This window comes from Vespa mandarinia, chromosome 2 (assembly GCF_050613455.1).
Source record: "Vespa mandarinia isolate Hongniang chromosome 2, ASM5061345v1, whole genome shotgun sequence".
In the NCBI taxonomy this organism is placed as follows: Eukaryota; Metazoa; Arthropoda; class Insecta; order Hymenoptera; family Vespidae; genus Vespa; species Vespa mandarinia.
In genome coordinates this window covers 16,414,908-16,432,948 of record NC_140811.1, presented here as the reverse complement: position 1 = coordinate 16,432,948, position 18,041 = coordinate 16,414,908, and the positions used below count along the sequence as shown (strand labels likewise).

The 18,041-nt window shown below is 32.9% G+C and overlaps 2 protein-coding genes across 7 annotated transcripts; both read right to left on the bottom strand.

The window, feature by feature from the left end:
• Positions 1-5,621: 5,621 nt before the first annotated feature.
• On the bottom strand, positions 5,622-11,829 carry LOC118441235 (uncharacterized). Of its 4 annotated transcripts, none has more exons than XM_035865386.2 (6): positions 11,652-11,794; positions 10,191-10,531; positions 8,630-8,790; positions 6,763-6,930; positions 6,052-6,240; positions 5,622-5,984 (listed from the first exon to the last, which is right to left on the bottom strand). In XM_035865386.2, exons 4-6 carry the CDS (start codon positions 6,911-6,913, stop codon positions 5,812-5,814), a joined length of 513 nt encoding a protein of 170 aa, XP_035721279.1. In that variant the 5' UTR covers positions 6,914-6,930; positions 8,630-8,790; positions 10,191-10,531; positions 11,652-11,794; the 3' UTR covers positions 5,622-5,811. The 4 variants fall into 4 exon arrangements, with proteins under 4 accessions (XP_035721279.1, XP_035721288.1, XP_035721264.1 ...); XM_035865395.2 differs by having other exon boundaries at positions 8,630-8,787; XM_035865371.2 differs by lacking the exon at positions 8,630-8,790.
• Positions 11,830-12,120: 291 nt separating this feature from the next.
• Atg7 (Autophagy-related 7) lies at positions 12,121-15,648 on the bottom strand. 3 transcript variants are annotated; one of them, XM_035865347.2, is made up of 10 exons: positions 15,334-15,648; positions 15,106-15,130; positions 14,788-15,011; positions 14,238-14,703; positions 13,817-14,133; positions 13,419-13,719; positions 12,981-13,328; positions 12,792-12,907; positions 12,406-12,706; positions 12,124-12,332 (listed from the first exon to the last, which is right to left on the bottom strand). In XM_035865347.2, exons 3-10 carry the CDS (start codon positions 14,985-14,987, stop codon positions 12,294-12,296), a joined length of 2,088 nt encoding a protein of 695 aa, XP_035721240.2. In that variant the 5' UTR covers positions 14,988-15,011; positions 15,106-15,130; positions 15,334-15,648; the 3' UTR covers positions 12,124-12,293. The 3 variants fall into 3 exon arrangements, with proteins under 3 accessions (XP_085511163.1, XP_035721240.2, XP_035721231.2); XM_085655037.1 differs by having other exon boundaries at positions 12,121-12,332; positions 14,857-15,011; positions 15,106-15,648; XM_035865338.2 differs by having other exon boundaries at positions 12,125-12,332; positions 15,106-15,648.
• Between the last annotated feature and the right edge of the window lie 2,393 nt (positions 15,649-18,041).

Genomic DNA, 18,041 nt, shown 5'->3' with positions numbered 1-18,041 from the left:
GAATATTTTCATGAGATTAAAAAGATAATATTTTATTATAAAAAAAAACTTTATTCTATTTCTAATAAGAAGAGACAAAATTATGAAGAAAATGGCGTGACCTTTATTGTTTTATCGAGCATCGAAAATTTTCTTTCCAGTTGTATTTGTATCATGATTTTTGAATATTTTACGAAGATTTATATTGAAATTTTATCGAATAATTGGATTTGCAAAAAAGAAAAGAAGAAAAAAATAAAAAAAAGGAAAAGCAAAGAAAAGGCATAGAAATAAAAAGTAAAAGTGTAACGAAATGAAAGGAGGTTTGGTTTGGCTGGAAAGTGAGGAATGAATGGATGGTAGTCGATGAGTAAAGTAGTTGTGCGAGGAGAGAGAAAGCGCGTGAAAGAGGGACAAAAAGGACAAAAGAAAAAAGAGAGGGTGAACAAAGACAAAAGAAGTTCATTACGAAGTTCAGTAGTAGTAAGCGTAGAGCACTGCAGCGGTTCTGTTCATATGATGACGAAGGGCTGAAAGGGACGTCGTGAAATGCTGTTTCTAATACGTACACGTATGTATGTAGATTCGAATGGTCCATTTGAAATCGAATGAATCAAGAAATACTTATATTCGATGGATGACATTGAAAGTATCGAAAAAAGTATCAAAAGATTATTTGTATCTTTTGAAATTATATTTGGTCATGTCGTCCTTGCATTATCTCTCTCGTATCGTCTTTTCAAAAATAATATAAATAAAACGATCAAGTTTAAAAACGTTTTTTTCTTTTCTTACCATTACGAAATTTGTCCTTTCTTTTTATATTTCTCCCCTGTCTCCTTTCTATTCTTTTTGTTATCCTTCCTCAGCTTCTTACTTTAGAGAATTTCTGCTCTCGACCACGTTTCGTTTTACGCGAGGACATCTTGTCCGGGTAGTAAAATAAAAGGGGCAGTGGAGCTACGACTCGAGGGGTACGTTAGATAGAGAGAGCAGGGTGACGAAGAGGGTAATGATGGGAGGGGGGCAGATAGAAAGAGAGAGAAAGAGAGAAGGAATGGGGAGCATTGTCGAAAAAAGAATAGTATGCCGCTTCATCGTAAGCACGTTCGCCGTGCGCGCATAGTTTACTAGAGGGGGTCGAAAACGCGTGGACCCCGGGGCTTTGCAGAATGAGAAGAGAAGTGACGAGACGAGAAGAGAAGAGAAGAGAAGAGAAGTGAAGAGAAGAAAAGAGAAGAGTAAAGAAGAGAAGTGAGGAGAAGAGAAGAGAGGAGAAGAGAACATAAGAGAAGAGAAGAGAAGAAAAGAGAAAAGAAGAGAAAAGATGAGAAGAGAGAGTAGAGAAGAGAGAAGAGAAGGAGGAGGAAAACGGGTGGACGACGTGATACACACGAAAAGAGACGTATGTATGTATGCGAATACCGAACGGCGTACCAACGAAACAAAATCGATATGCATGATTCACGCACGCGAGGAGTCACTGGAAGGGGGTGGAGGGTTTGGTAGGGTTCTTACATAGGGAGAAGGGGAAACTGTAGATAGAGAGAGGGAGAGAAAACAAGTGTGTGCGTGCATGAATGCGTGCGTGCGTGCGTGCGAGCGCATTTTCTTTATGCGTGTACTATGGAAAGAAAGGGAGGGGGAAAGAAGGGTAGGATGTAGGGTGCAAAGAGAGCGAAAGAGAACGAAAAAGAGACTCTCTTCCTTCATCCTCTTTGCGTTTGTACAGGAAGGGTGAATGGTGGGGATGGAATAAGCGGTCGCGTCTACGGACAGAGGCGTAATTCTATACAGAGACGAGAAACACACAAGGATAGGAAGAGGGGTATTCCTATGATGCTACCCCCTCGGTCACTCGATCAGTCGTGTCCGAAGTCCCACAGCGTTATAAGCTCCACGCTATTCAAACGTCTCTCGTTCTCGTAAATCGGAAGCGTCAGGACGCGCGCGAGGCGACGACGCGATAAACGGCGCGCGCCAACGCCTCCCGCGAATTCGAATATATGGCCAAGTAGACGCGCGCATTCGCGAACAACCGCGGAAAACCGAGTTTATCTCAACTGTCTTAATTGTGCTTTATCTTTACAACGAAATCCGAATTGGAATATTCCCTGAAGAGGAGAAACTCCTTTTAAGAAGATATATATACATACATATGTATATATATACGCATACATATATATATATACATATACATTCATACATACATACATACATATGTATATATATACATATCATATATATTGACAACACATCTTTTACTTTCTCATCTTCGAATAAAATTTGTCGAAGAATTTTGTTTTAATTTTAACACGACGAGAAACGCTTCGTTTCACGAACGAGGAAACGAGAAAGCAACGAGAAAGTCGAGCATCTTCGTCGAGCAGCCAAAAAATCGATCGTTCGAAGAGGCACGTGTCGTCTCTCGTAACAAATCGATTCGCATCTGGCAGACCCTCTTCGAATACGACGCATAGAAGTTCGGGAGCTTCTTCGCGTTACCAAGTACTTTAGGGATTTCGATGCAAGGCGAGCAACGTGCGCCGCCGTCACTTCTATTGCTATCCCCATTTGATAGCGAGATATCGTTCCTCGTATTCTTTCTACTTTCATAATTATTTTCGAATTCTTCACAAGTAATTATTTACAAATTTTTCTCAGAACGCATCGATCTAACAAATGTTTCTTTCTATCCTTCGATAATAGCCGTTCTAAGGCAAAAAATTTCACCTCGCTTTGCTAACGCTTTTCTAATTCAATCTCTTCTCGTCTTTCGTTCTTTCTTGGTATCTGCATTTTTTCTTTTTTTTTCGTTTAATTTGCACTAACATCGATGTAATGCAAGAGAATAAAATGAGAAAACGATGCCAAGTTGCGGTCGGCTGGGTTTGGCTCCGAAACAAGATACGCCTGAGACTTAAAACGAACAAACAGTAGTATCGGTACTTCTACGTAGGTAATAATAGTTTGATGCGTATTGGCGACCTTCCGCGCGAATAATAATACTCACAGACGTTCACGCGTACTTTTAATCTATATACGTACAATATATATTCTGGAGAAAAGATGTAACTTCGAAGGTAAATATATATTCAAAAACATTCAATACGAGAATTTAAACAATCATATGCACTTTGATATTTTCATTTTATTTTCGAAGGAACATACGCATGAACAGTCTTTCGTTTTACAGCGTCATCAAGGAATGGCTCTCATTTTGTAAGAGAGCTTAAAAAAAAAAAGATGAAAAGAAAAAAGATTTAAAACTTGCGTTCTCTAATTACCGTGTCAGTTTCTTTGCAGAAGTAATGAAAAAGAGTCTATGGAAAAGCGGGACGAAAAGGAGAAACGCAATAACAGGTGGTTTCGCTTTGCGCATCCCATTATATATATGTGTATATGTACATACATATATATGTATATATATATATATATATATGAATATACATATATACATATATATACACGATGTCGCAAAGCACGTTTGGATTGGTTTTATTAGCTCGGCACGCGTGAAACAACGCGGAATTTGCGCGAGCGCACATGCGCATATCCTTGCTTTCGGTTCTACTAGAAACAATCGTGCATGCTCCCTGTTATTATTCCTACTTCTTTTTATCGTCTCGTATACTTTCCTAACGTAATAATACGTCATCGATGAGATTTAATTCGGGCACGTTACACTTTTCACTTTTGCGGCAATCGGAATTTACACCTAGCATAAAGAAAAAAAGAAAAAAAAAGAAAGAAAGAGCACAGACATATCTAGTGTCCTGCTACATTATTACGCTTCAGGGCGTTCGTGTCCAAGGGGGACGCGGAGGAGAACAGAGATGGCAGAACGACGAGACGCGTATATGGGGCGGGGTAGGTGTAGACTTACTTTGGACTCTGGTGTGGGATTACCGTACTTATATTCAAGTCTAATATTAAGTTACCATTTTGCTTTACGGCAAGTGAACAGGCTGCCTGCATATAGGAAGCCATCCGAGCGCTCCTGAGACAGTCTGGCTCGTTAGTTTGGGCCCACCGACGATACTTAAATCCAAGCACCTCTCTGTCGTTCTTCGGCTCATCCGCTATATCTTCGTGTTCGTATATAAAGAGAAAAAAAAGAAAAGAAAAAAAGAAATACAAAAAAAGAATTCTTTCTTTCCGATATCCCTACGTCCTCGTTTTTCTCGCGGCTATATCCTCTCCTTCGATTCCAAGTTCGAATCGCATGCATCGCCGGAAACGGTACGTACATACGTAGTGAAGACTCATTTACGAATCACGAACGCGATTTATGCATGTACCAAGTTAGAGGGAAATAAATTAGATGAGAATTATTGGTAGATCATTGCAGTCTATCGTGATTGCGGCTGACTCAAAACGGGAAACATTATAGATTTCTTTTTTAATTCTCGATACGATATTAGTTGGCACTGCTTATTGAAAAGACTTCACATACTTGTGTCGATTAGATATGTCTTGCTTTCTTATTTTGAGGATTCGATTAAGTCGATCGATCGTTTTGATGCCCTTTGATCTTTTCGGTAAGAATTTTTAAGGTTGCATTGTAGCCGACGTAAGCGGGTTCGCTTCCATCCAATCAACGTGAATGATAAATATGTACAGTTATTAAATATCCCAGCAGTTTTCCTTTTCTTTTTCTCTTTGAAGAACATCATGCCAAATGTAACAATTATAAATAAACCCATTGATATCCATCGATATCCATCGATATCAGTTTATATATATATATATATATAAATCACATTTGAAAATATTGTATATAGAGCTTAAAGCTTTTATTTGAAAGCGACAAACACGAATATACGATGTGCTCTGATACACATTGCTTTGACAGCTTTATGGTCATTTTAAATAATTGCGTTAACACGCACGTATATAAAAGCTACTCAAATGAATATTTATTTATTTATTCACATACAACCCGACGACGATAACGTTTCAATCATTTCCTTTTATTTCGCGTTATGATATAAAATGGAAATGATATGGAATTTGTGAGGAGTGTCATTTCGTTAGAAATTACTGTTTTTATGAAAAAATATATCTTTATGAGGAAGATATAACATCGTAAAGGATAGAAGGATAGAAGCACTGACTTCTATGTGTGCTGGGGTTTGTGTCGGACTTCCTAGCACCATTTGAAATCAGTACTCCTCCTTTTAAATAATCTACATTTTCGACGTTCAAACGACAAGTTTTTGGGTATGACGAAGAAAACTACAACCTCCGGCATCTATTAACGAAGCATTATTTTGTATCGCGAACGTGATTAATGTTTGAACAATACCTGATAGGTCAGCAATAGATATACAAACTGTTCTTTTGTATATTCTAAATTGTATCTCTCCAACATACGATTCGTGGTTTAATCTAACGACGGATAAAACGTATATTATTTGTACGTTTAATTGTGCAGTGCTCCTTTTATATACTACTTTTTTCGTTGTCAGAGTTATGTATCTGTGTGTAAATGTGTATGCATATGCTCTCTCTTTCTCTCTCTCTGTGTGTGTGTGTGTGTGTGTACACGTTTGAGTATATATATTGTGATATACACTAAGTGCGTGAGCAATATATGCAATTATTTACATAAATACATATACAAGTCGTTCACCGACAAGTTTAATAAATACTTTTTTACTTTTGCACGAGAGTTAACAATGAAAATAATAACTTCAACAAATACGCGACTTATCAAAATATTCTACTATATACACTATATGAAAAATTCATTCTCTAAAATATTTAGTGTACGGGTAATGTATAACAGTTCTACCCTTCCGTATAACGAATCAAAGCGAAGAAGTTCCATTACGGTGGCCCGACTTTATCGGGGAAAACGCAAGAAGGGCAACAGTGAAAGGAAGGAAACGAATTGATGTCTCTCGTGGGAACTGAAACGTGATTAGACGAGGTCCTTGGATCCACTGGTTCCTTCAATGTTGTCCATTTATCACCCAACGATTTTGCAAAGTGATCGTCAACTGCAATGAGAGATGTAATATGATTCTACGAAAATCAACGACATGATACAAATATTGTGAAACTTACCGCTCAAACCGACTTCTTTATCGGCTCCGGTAGCATGAAAAACTGCCGCATATTTTTCTGGACCTAACGATCGTTTAAAATGTTCGTCTATTGCAGAATCATAAATACTGCACGTTTTTCTAACATTACCGGTGTCAGACGTCGACGATGATTGAGACCTATTTATCGTATCCCAATTATTTGTCCTTACTAAAAAGAACAAAAAAAAAAAAAAAAAAAAAAAAGAATTAACAATTTTGTTCGTTTCTTATCTCTAAATTTTGTTCTTCTCATATCACAGAAATATACAAAATTATATTAATTTTTCTGCACTGATCCCTACAAACATTTTTATCGTAAGAATATCTAATCATGTTTTTATTCATCGTAATCGACATCTGCATTACGTACAGTACGTTGTATTCAGCCAGGCAAACTGTATTCAGTCGAGCCATAATGTCACCCTTACGACGGACAATAAAACTTCAGAACTCGTTACAAAGGCGAAAGAGCAGAGCGTTGTTCTCAATTCGATAACTTCTTTTATGTGTTGTTTTTTATAGCGATTAAATATTCCGATACGAAATTATAAAAGTATTTAACGTTTATCAATCGAATCTTTCGAATATGAAGATTTTCAAAAGAAATATTATTTTGCTTTTCAAAATAATAAAGAAAATAAAATGTTTATTATTTTTTAATATTCATCAATTTTTTTATTTAATTTCTTACCAGGCTGCGACGTAGAAGATATAATCACACTGGGTCTGAGGTACGTCGTAGTGACGGTTTTATTCGTAGACATATCGAGTGCTTCGTTTTGAATAGGATCCATTCGGCGTTCTTTACGCCTCGTGCTGCTTTGCCTACGATGCAAATCCATTGACTTTGGTCCTCCTTCTGTAAAGCGAATGAACTTGGTTAATAATATATTATATTATTTTCATGAATAAAAAATTACAATAATTTCTGCAATTTTTATCGACAATGTTCATGAAGTTTGCATCGAGAAAAACTCTTTCCAATCGATCGATGTAGTTTTTTTTTATTTGTCTTAGCAACGATATTATTTTTCTTCTCTTTCCAATGCATGCACGACTGAATGACTTTCGTTTGCTGAATTGGATTAAAAATGTACATATATACATATATAGACATTTGTAGAATGACAAGCGATCGATAGAATTTATGGGTGTAATTAAATTTATCTGAATTGTGAACATTCTTAAATTAAAAATCGACGCAACTATGGTCCTTTTGACCGATAAAATGTAGGTGGGGATGAAAGAACAAGTTTGGTTCTCAAGACGAGACAGGAAACGGCCTAATAGCCGTGAGAGGATCGTCAAGAAAGACAACCAAACAGGTTTACAGGCAAAGGACCAGCATTTGAGAGCGGAAAAAGCTAAAGAGAACGAAGTAATGTGGATGTGTGGAAGCTGGAGCTCTGTATCGAATCTTAACAACCACAATGTGCGAAAACGTAATGTTCCGCGGGCTCAATTTTCTGCAAATATCAAATTCGCGAAATTGAATAAAAAGACGCAAAAGCCATGAGAATATCCAGCATTGAGAGAGAGTTCGATTTTAAATTCTGTGTTAAGATCGTGTGGGATTTTGTGAATGACAAAGATCTGATATACAATGCCGGTAAAAATGTGGAATAAAAGTATACGAAGTTTGGTATATCTCTTTCTGTCGAACGACCCTTTCAAAAGCAGTATGCGGTTTCGTAAATACTTTCCCTGCGATTACTTTATGATTTATTCGTTCGTTTCATCTCACGAATTGTCTAACACGCAAGACCGCAGAATTCGAACTTTGAAAATATCACATGTGTCGCCTAAAATTTATATAGAAATACACCTATCGTGCTATTCTCATCCTACTTGTCCTATCTTTTCTTATCTTTCATAAAAATAAAAAAAAAAAGAAAAAAAAAGAAAAAAAAATAGAAAAAAGAAGAAAAAATCACGAATTACGGTTAATAAAAAAAAAAAAAATAAAATAAAAATAAAAAAAAAAAATAAAAAAAAAATAAACAAGTTAAATTCATTCAATCTCTTAATATCAGTGTATTCTGTAAGTGCCAGTCGAGCTTCTTTAAAGGAAAAGTAAATATCTGCCTTACCGTTCTAATTCATTTATCTTCGCTCACTATATTGTCACTCTTTTAGCACCTTCGAACATTATTATTTCTTTGAAAAGAACATATTTATTATTTATATATGCAAGAACATAGCAATATTGTTGCTATAACAATGCAAATAATAACGACAAATTCTAGGAAAAATAATAGTATGATCAGGGCGAAGATCCATCGAAAAATAACAAAAAGTAATGAAGATAAATTTGAAAATTTTTTTTTCTTTTTCTTTTTTTTTTTTTTTTTTTTTTAAATTATTCATTTTTCCGTACATTTGATTTTATATGATTAAAATAATTTTATTGTTCGGCATACAGAACACAAATTTTGTAATCTCTTTATAATCAACGTAGAAGATGTACGTCTTCCTTTTTTACACTCTATTATTTTGGTCGATAAAAACACTGTACATAAGTGTACATTAATGTCTCGTAAGCCCTGCAATTTACTTACAAAAATAAATATCTTCTCTCAAGTCAGACCGTAGTGGTTGTTTATCATTTAGCCAGACAACCCGCATGACTATGGCTGTCGTTGCCACAGATTTATGCTTCGATAGAGCTGCGATCGATTCATCGTCTACTGGAGTTATCCATTCTCACGAATCTCTTCTTCTGAAAGAAAAAGAATAATCATTTTGAACGAAATATCAATGAAATAGACGAATCAAAACGGACAAACGTTTATGAAAGATCTCGTGTATAAAATTACATATTAAGGAAGAATATGATGATGTATAAAGGTAGCAGGCATTAACCTGCAAATAAGTAACATGTTTATTATATTTTAGACAGAACACATTTGATGCCATAGAAAAGATTTACTAATATTACAAAATCACGTAACAAATTCGTTGCCAATTCGTACGTGCGTTCTTACGTTAACTATACATATATATGTAAGAATGATATTAGGAAGTTAACATAGTGTGTTCTCGTTATAATACATACATACATAAGTATGTATATTTTTTTAAAGGAACACGGATAATTAATCTCTCGTCTGTTGTGCTATTTTTATATAGTCAAATATAAATACCGAAATTTAAACCTAGATAACATTATTTCCCTTTCTCTCTCTCTCTCTCTCTCTCTCTCTCTCTCTCTCTCTCTCTCTCTCTCTCTTTCTTTCTTTCTCACTCTCTCTCTTTCTCTCTTTATCTTACTCTCTCTCTCTCTCTCTTATTCTCTAACATTCAATGTCAATATTTTCCATAAACGCTTATCTCGATTGTGCCCTTCATTTAATATTTCGACTATATGATTATTCTTTTGTCCCTTATTCATTAGAAGATATGTTTTCAATAAAATTCATCGTTAATTGCTCGCGTTATTTTAAAGTGAAATATCAGAAACCTAAATATTAGTTTTGAAAAGATAATAAGCAAATTATCGACAAAAAAAAGCAACGTTATTTGCCTAAAAATAAATATGTATACATATACATAAATTGTGCGAGCAAAGTTATGGCTTGTTAAATCGTTTTGCCTCTCATTATCGACATTATTATACATACATGTATATGTATGTGTGTGTATATATATGTATGTATATATGTATGTATATATGTATATATATATATTTATGAAAAAGTAAAGTCATTCGTAATCGTCAGCATTGAAACACGAAAATTCTTGATAATGGGTGAACACCTTAATATAGGCAAAATTGTTTTTAAGAGTTTTTCTCCGTTACTTCACTAGATAGCGCTGCAATTTGTTGCCCGCGAATTTAAAAAATTCAAATCGTCTTGCAAAACATGGATTATTATCCGATGGATATTGAAAGAAATGGATAAATGAAAAAATAAAAAAAAAAAACGATTCTATCGAAAAGATAAGGAAAAGAAGAAAGAATCGCGATAGGAAGAAAAATAAATGAACGAGTAGAAGTATAAAAAACGAAGATGAGGAATAGTATAAAAATAAATCAAATACTGGTTATTAGATTAAATAGGGAAAGACATTAAAAATATTATTATTAAATTCTAAAATTTATTATTAACTTCAACTGACCTTGCACCATCGTTGCCGCTCTGGATAGGACATCCAATGCACTCTCAAGGGCCGACATATCACTTTCGATAATTTTTCACTTTTTCTTTGCACAGACAATTGCGAACGTCTCTTCTCTCTCCTTCTTTCTTCTTTCCCTCTATAGCTTGCTTTTCTTTCTTTCTTCTTCTTTCCACCTCCCTAACCCCTTTCTCTTTCTCTTCTTATGACAAGAAAGGCGCGAAAATTGGCGCGCCTCTTAAAAGGAAACGTAGTTAGTTGGTCTTCGCACGCTAGCTTTTGGATAGTCCTCGGTGACCTTTATCTCCTTTGTTTACGCAAATGGTCAATAGAAGTCTCAGCTATAGGAAGGAAGTAGAAAATGAAGTTTAAAACGATCCTCTTGAACGTTTACTCGGGCGTTGAGGATAGCACGAATAAAGTAAAACGGGGATTAAAAAACGTGACATTGTCTGTGGAATGCGGACTCTCACCACTCGAGGCCCGTCTCTTCCCCGATCCCCCGTCCCTCCCGCGCACGCGATATCGCTCCCTCGACCCCCCGCTGGTCCCCCCATTGGTACCCCCTCAGACCCTCCACCAATCTTCCACCAATTCGCCGACATCGTGTTCCTATTCCTCCCTCTCCTCCTTCTCATCCTCCTCTATCTCCTCTGCCTCCTCTACCTCCTCTACCTCTTCTACCTCTTCTACCTCCTCCTCCTCCTCCTCCCCCACTTCTTCCTCCTTCTCTTCGTTAGAGTATCGACGATTCTCATCATCATTATTGGTCTAGACTTAGTTTGCTCTCTTCCTACTATCTATTTTTTTTCCTTTTGTACACCCTCCAAAACTTTATCTAAATTTTTTTTCTTTCTCTCTTTCTTCTATTCGTAATATTAATTTCTTTCAAGTTCAACTATAACCCATTGTTCCCGTATATAATCTTATATACTATAATCTTAACTGTGGAACATCACAAAGGAACTTTGTATTTTGAATTATTATTATGTGATGATTATTGTAATCAAGAGGACAAATTTCATACGGATATATTATTCTTAATTTTTATTTTCCAATAGAAAAATTTATCTTAAAAGCATGATACTTTTCTTACACGTTCGTTAAAATACACATTCTTTAGATATCTTGATGCGCCGATCGTTGCAATCGATTACAGAACATTGCGTTCTACCTATCCTTGTAAGTCAGAATTAATATCACAATGATCGAAGATAATTCTTTATTTCAGAAACATTGATATACCGTGTGTGGAATTAACTTTAACGTAAATTCAACGTTGAAAATGATGAATCAAATCGTTTTTGAACGATTAAAAAATAATCGTTTTCGCAATTACGATGCGTTCGCGGGAATTGAAAGAGGAATGCGGTGTGGCGTGCCATAAAAAAGCAAGGCACGCATTCCTCGTTGTAAAGTCGGAGTACCTTATATTCTTTCGTGATAGATAATGTCACTTACCCAAAACGATTACAATGATGCTTAGATAAACGTAAACTAAAACCATTGAGACGAACTATTTTTCACTTTATAATAATACCGTACACATGTATTTTCATTGAAAACGATGGAAATCTAATGGTATGCGGGCGGACACACGAAGTCCAACCCGTTTGACACGAGAGGTAGGCTCACTACCCCCACCAATACTCGACATTACACTGGAATGCATGGCATTCAAGCTTAACTAACGCACTCTACTGGCAAAATCTTCAAGTTGTACGTAGAAGCCACTAATACCACCCACAGACGGTGACGAGTTAGTTTGTATTCATGTTTAGCGTATGTATATAGATGAACATTAATTGACATTGTTAATATTGGTATTCTTTGTTTTTTAATATAAACATTTTTAAACGTGAATAATTATATATTCGTTTCTTATTTTTCTTAATCACATTTATTATCATACGATTAAAATAAACAATATTTACATTCATGTTATACAATATATCGCAAGTATATAAAGTACACAGGTAATATAATAAATGTCTAAGTAATAATTAATATTTAAACGTTCAATTTGGTAAATATACAAATATATTTTAGATATACACAAAAATTAGGATAAAAAAGTAATTGATTGTTATCAATTTGGCTCTATTATTCTTCTTCGCTAGAAGCATCTATAGAATTACAAAGCTGAAAAGATAACAAACTTTCTAATAAAAATCATGTTTTCTTTTTTTCTTTTATATACGATTACCTCTCTTACCTCGTCCAAGTCTGGTCTTTTCAACAGTTCTTCTAGACCACACAATTTTTCCAAATAGTTTGGTATATTGCAAGCATCAAGTATAAACTCAAAGCCACGCTTTTGGTATTCTGATATCAAAGGTATGGAACACGCAGTGCAAGAGAAAAATCTGTGTGTAATAGTTAAATAGGATTCATATCCCCAAAGAGATCCTCTTATCGTATGTGGTATATCTCCAAGTAATCCTTCTAATGCATTATCTTTGATATTTGAATTGACATTATTTTTAATTCCAGGTGTTAGTGCCTTAGCTTCTAAACTATAAATTACATAAACATTTGTAGTTTTTAAATAATTTTTACTGATATGCTTATTACTTATAAGAAAAAAATAAAATATCAAACCCCTGTGAATGTTGAGTTATTGCGATCATTAATTCAACTGCTAAACCTGCAGCAATTTGAGACAATCCTGGACGACTTACTGTACATTGCTGATCAAGAGTTCTATCTGTTTGAGACTGGAATAACATTACAATCATTCTTTGAAACATACGAATTAATGATTATCTTATTTTTAAGAAACAAATTTACATTTCCTGGTTGTGTTATATCATTGCAAAAATAACATCCAAGATTCTTTCCATCAGGATTTTGTGAGGTCACATTTGATATTGGAATATCTGTTAAATTTCTTACACCATGTCTTTGTACCATATAAGAATCGAAACCTAAAGCTGCATTGATAGTTATTTTATTCATTGCTGCACATAATAAAGTTGGTAACCACCTAGCTTCACGTGAATCTAGTAATAAGAATACTACATCGTTTTGAGCAATAGCGTCTTCTAATTTTTTCACAGCTTCTTTAGTTGTATTTAACATGCTTTGTCCAACGACATGTCCAGGCATTGGAATTTGTAATTTAATGCCATGTACATTCTATAGAATAAAGACATTAGTAACATAAACTAAATATATGATATTTTGAAAATATATTTACTAAAACTAATACATATTAGAAACGTTTACCATAGTTGGACGAATCCTAAGAAGAGCATCTTTAGCTGCATCTACTTTGAATTTTCGTTTCACAGCATCTTCATGAATGTAAAGACTTTGTCTTACTGTGTTACTGTGAGAAACAGTTGATTTATCCACAAAAGTAATGTTGCTAATTCCCCAACCAATGAGTACTCTAGCTACTGAACATCCTAATGTTCCAGCACCCAACAATAAACATCTGAGATTGCTAATCTTCTCTAGATCCAAATCAGGAACAAGGCGCCATTTCATTAGTTTTAAGTTTAAATTAATTGCTTTTTCTGCTAGCCTGTGTGTTATATGTTATTGATCATAATAATAATATTAATAACAATAATAATGTACAAATTACAGATTAAGAAAATAATAATATTTATAGAACTTACTTATTTGGATCTAAAGTCTCAGATAAATCAACAATTTGAGGACCCATTTTACCATTTTCATTATGTTCCCATCCAACTAAATGACTGTCAAAAATAGATTTTTTCACAATTTCTTGTTCTGCATAATCTTTGCATTTCAAAGTATATACAATAGCCGTTTTAAAATCATCTCTATTTAGAGATAATATTTGTATACTCTTTGTAAAACAAAATGTGGAGCAATGCCAAAATAATAAACATAAAAGATTTCTTAATTGCCAACCAGGTTCTAAACTTTTGCATGGATTATAGAATGCAAAATATATTTCACAATCTGTCTAAACATAAACATAAATAATCTATTACTATCTATATCTATATCTATTATAAATACTATGTCATAATGAATATATTATTATAAGTAATATAAATTATATATTACCTCAACTGTACTTTCTTGTGCATTAATATATTTTATACCTTCATTTAAAGTATTAACTTTGACATTATCATTACCGAATACAAAAACAGAAAAAAATGATTTCTGTTTATAATCCAATTGTTGAAAACCTTCATACAATTTATCCAACTGATTGATCTTGAAATTGTCATTTATAGATCTCTGTATTTTTTCATGATACATTTCTGGTAAAGACAAAGGTGTTGGATGTGCTACCCAATAATGAAACCTATATGTTTTCAAATCAGCATAAGAAAATATTAAGAATATAGCAAGTTTCCAAGGTTCTGCTAATGCTGCACCAGACGTAATATCATTAATAATACATTTTCCCACTGAATCAATAAAATTTTGCGGATTAATCTTTCGAAATGCTTCATACGTATTGGTATTAACCATATAACCATAACATATTATTGAGTTATTAATTGAATTCGATTCCACATTTCTAAAAATTAAATGGTTAAAAGTTAATATGTCATGTATATGTCAGAAAATTATATCAAAAACATATTTAATAACTCTTATTTACTCATTAAACGACATATAATCCAGTACTAAAGGATTATTTTTTTCACTTTCTGGAACATTAAAAGAATACCTTCCCCATAATTTAACTTCAGATTTATCATCCAATCGAAGTTTATCTATCTTCAATTCAGCAAATTTTGCCCAGAATGTTGGGTCTGTTGATGTTCTTAATTTAGTAAACTTCACAACGTTGATTGACATTGTAACAAATGCTTTTACTTTTCTCTAGTAAATAAATATACGTATAAATGTTAATTTTTTTTTTTATATTTTAAGAACATATTATATTACAAGTATCTTATACAATTGTTATACTTACATGATATATTAAACTTCTTATCAACCTGAAATAATTATTAAATTTTATTTCTAAATTTAGCGGGAAAGTACTTTAAGTTCAACTATATGATTATATTTTTGTAAAGAAATAATATTCTTTACAATAAAAAGTGACATAGGATCAACATTTGGTAAAAATATACATAAATAATAGTAGCGTAGCGAAGGTAGTTTTTTTTTTAAAACATTCGTAGTATATAATTTTCACCTTCACAAGAATAAATGACTGCGTATATTTATATACCCAGTATATATAGATGAATACAATATTTTATAAATATTATATTATTCGACCTTTCAATCACATCATCGTCTTATAACGTAGAGAACATTATAAACTTAATTCAAGGTTTATATAAACATTCAGTTGTTTTCAATTGAAGAATGATACATGAATTAGTATCAATTTGAATACTTTCAATATAAGCCATTTTATATAATAAAATTTTACCGATAAAATAAGGTACATAAAAGCAAAAAATAAAATCCGAATATCATCATCTACTTTTATACATCTATCTCAAATTACAAATATTGTTGACTGATTATATATATATGTATATATATATATAAAGAATGCAAAATACTCCCTCATATACTTTATAATAAGAAGGTAGGCTTTAGAAACACATTAATATTGTTATTATCCACGCTCTCTGTTATAATATAATCACACTAAACGAAATATTACCATCATCTGATAAAATGTAGGAACTATTTTTTTTTAATATAATACACAAAAATTTGAAATTGACAAAACTTATTATCAGTTCAACAATTATTTAAATGATAATATGCTAATTTATGTTAATTACAAATCAGTGATCAATCTATGCTGATTATTGATTGGCTAAAAAATTAAGGCTGTTTATCACCGCTAGTTTTTTAATAGTTTATACCAACAATCAAAAAAGGCGTAACATTTAATTGATTTTGATAAACAAGATCTACTTTTAAAGAAGCAGGTTTAATTTAGACCATATCTTCTACGAATTTTCGAAAAAGCTTCATTATCTTTGAATAAAACCATGTTAAAAAATGATATTATTGAAGAATAGTTTATGCACAAATAAAAAACTATTATAAAGATTCGAAAAAGATATGATCTAGAATGAGATTTCGACTATAAAATCAGATCATGACTCTCACAATTGATCATGAATAACTTCCGTTCTCATTGATGACGTAAATGCTGTTTTCGACATTTTTCTACAAAGTAAAACTTTAGTACTGTGGCGCCCTTCGAAAATTGCGGCAAGAGATGAAGCTCGTGCCACCATTACTGATTTTAATATGAGGCTTGAATGATGTATGGTTTATGTCGGTGAATTAGCGATTGCCTACTTGGTTGCTCCATAAAAAGCTTATGGTCAGATTATTTGAATATTTTCAAACGCAAAGAAATGGAATTCACGATTATTATACGGAGAAGTTGCGGTAAATAGTTCGATCATTTTTTGGACATGATTCTAAGGGAAAAATAACAATATTCATGTCAAATGTCACAAAATGGTTATGTAAAAGAAACTTAAAAAAATTTTAATATAAAATAATGATACTTTAAAATTTTAATCTCGGTATAGTTGGCTTTGCGTAAGATAAACACAAACGGTCCTTCTATTAACTTTGACAATTACCGAGTTAGTTTCCTCTTGCACTTCGACTATTACACATCGCCTCTTATTCTTTCTACATGCGAAAACTTATAAATTAATACTTTCGGTAATTTTTTAATTATTTAAACAATCTTTAATGTACACGGAGTACAATAAACTAATATTTAAACAATACTACATTTGTTTAAACATTGTGAATTCAGAACGCGCAAGAAACTAGAAATAATTTTAGAATAAATTTCCAATACTTAAAAATTTGATCTCGCGGTTGTTGGCCTTGTGTAATATAAACGTAAACGAACCTTCGATTAACTTTGACGATTGGCGAGTTAGTTTACTTTTGCACTCCGACTAGTTAACAGCAATACTCTCTATTTCTAATTGGGAAAACTTATAAATCAATAATTTCGGTAATTTTTCAACTAATTAAACAATTTTGAATGTACACATAATACAATATAATAATATTTAAAGAATAGTTCATTCGTTTAAACATTAAAAAGACCGGAACGCGCGAGAAACTAAAAATAATTTTAGAATAAATTTCCAATACTTAAAAATTTGATCTCGCGGTTGTTGGCCTCGTATAATATAAACATAATCGGTCCTTCGATTAACTTTGACAATTGGCGAGTTAGTTTACTTTTGCACTCCGACTAGTTAACATCATTACTGTCTATTTCTATTCGGGAAAACTTATACATCAATAATTTCGGTAATTTTTCAATTAATTAAACAATTTTTAATGTACACATAGTACAATATAATAATATTTAAAGAATAGTTCATTCGTTTAAACATTAAAAAGACCGGAACGCGCGAGAAACTAAAAATAATTTTAGAATAAATTTCCAATACTTAAAAATTTGATCTCGCGGTTGTTGGCCTTGTGTAATATAAACGTAAACGAACCTTCGATTAACTTTGACGATTCGCGAGTTAGTTTACTTTTGCACTCCGACTAGTTAACATCATTACTGTCTATTTCTATTCGGGAAAACTTATAAATCAATAATTTCAGTAATTTTTCAATTAATTAAACAATTTTTAATGTACACATAGTACAATATAATAATATTTAATGAATAGTTCATTCGTTTAAACATTAAAAAGACCAAAACGCGCGAGACACTAAAAATAATTTTAGAATAAATTTCCAATACTTAAAAATTTGATCTCGCGGTTGTTGGCCTTGTGTAATATAAACGTAAACGAACCTTCGATTAACTTTGACGATTCGCGAGTTAGTTTACTTTTGCACTCCGACTAGTTAACATCATTACTGTCTATTTCTATTCGG

Excerpts from the sequence above, each read along its gene's own strand:
- LOC118441235 (XM_035865371.2), bottom strand. The coding sequence starts at position 10,248 with ATGTCGGCCCTTGAGAGTGCATTGGATGTCCTATCCAGAGCGGCAACG. Across the intron at positions 6,931-10,190 it reads AGCGGCAACGATGGTGCAAG|AAGGAGGACCAAAGTCAATG; the intron begins GTCAGTTGAAGT and ends TTCGCTTTACAG. Across the intron at positions 5,985-6,051 it reads TAAAGAAGTCGGTTTGAGCG|TTGACGATCACTTTGCAAAA; the intron begins GTAAGTTTCACA and ends CTCTCATTGCAG.
- Atg7 (XM_035865347.2), bottom strand. The coding sequence starts at position 14,987 with ATGTCAATCAACGTTGTGAAGTTTACTAAATTAAGAACATCAACAGAC. Across the intron at positions 12,707-12,791 it reads ATAACTCAACATTCACAGGG|TTTAGAAGCTAAGGCACTAA; the intron begins GTTTGATATTTT and ends TGTAATTTATAG. Across the intron at positions 12,333-12,405 it reads AAAGACCAGACTTGGACGAG|CTTTGTAATTCTATAGATGC; the intron begins GTAAGAGAGGTA and ends TTATCTTTTCAG.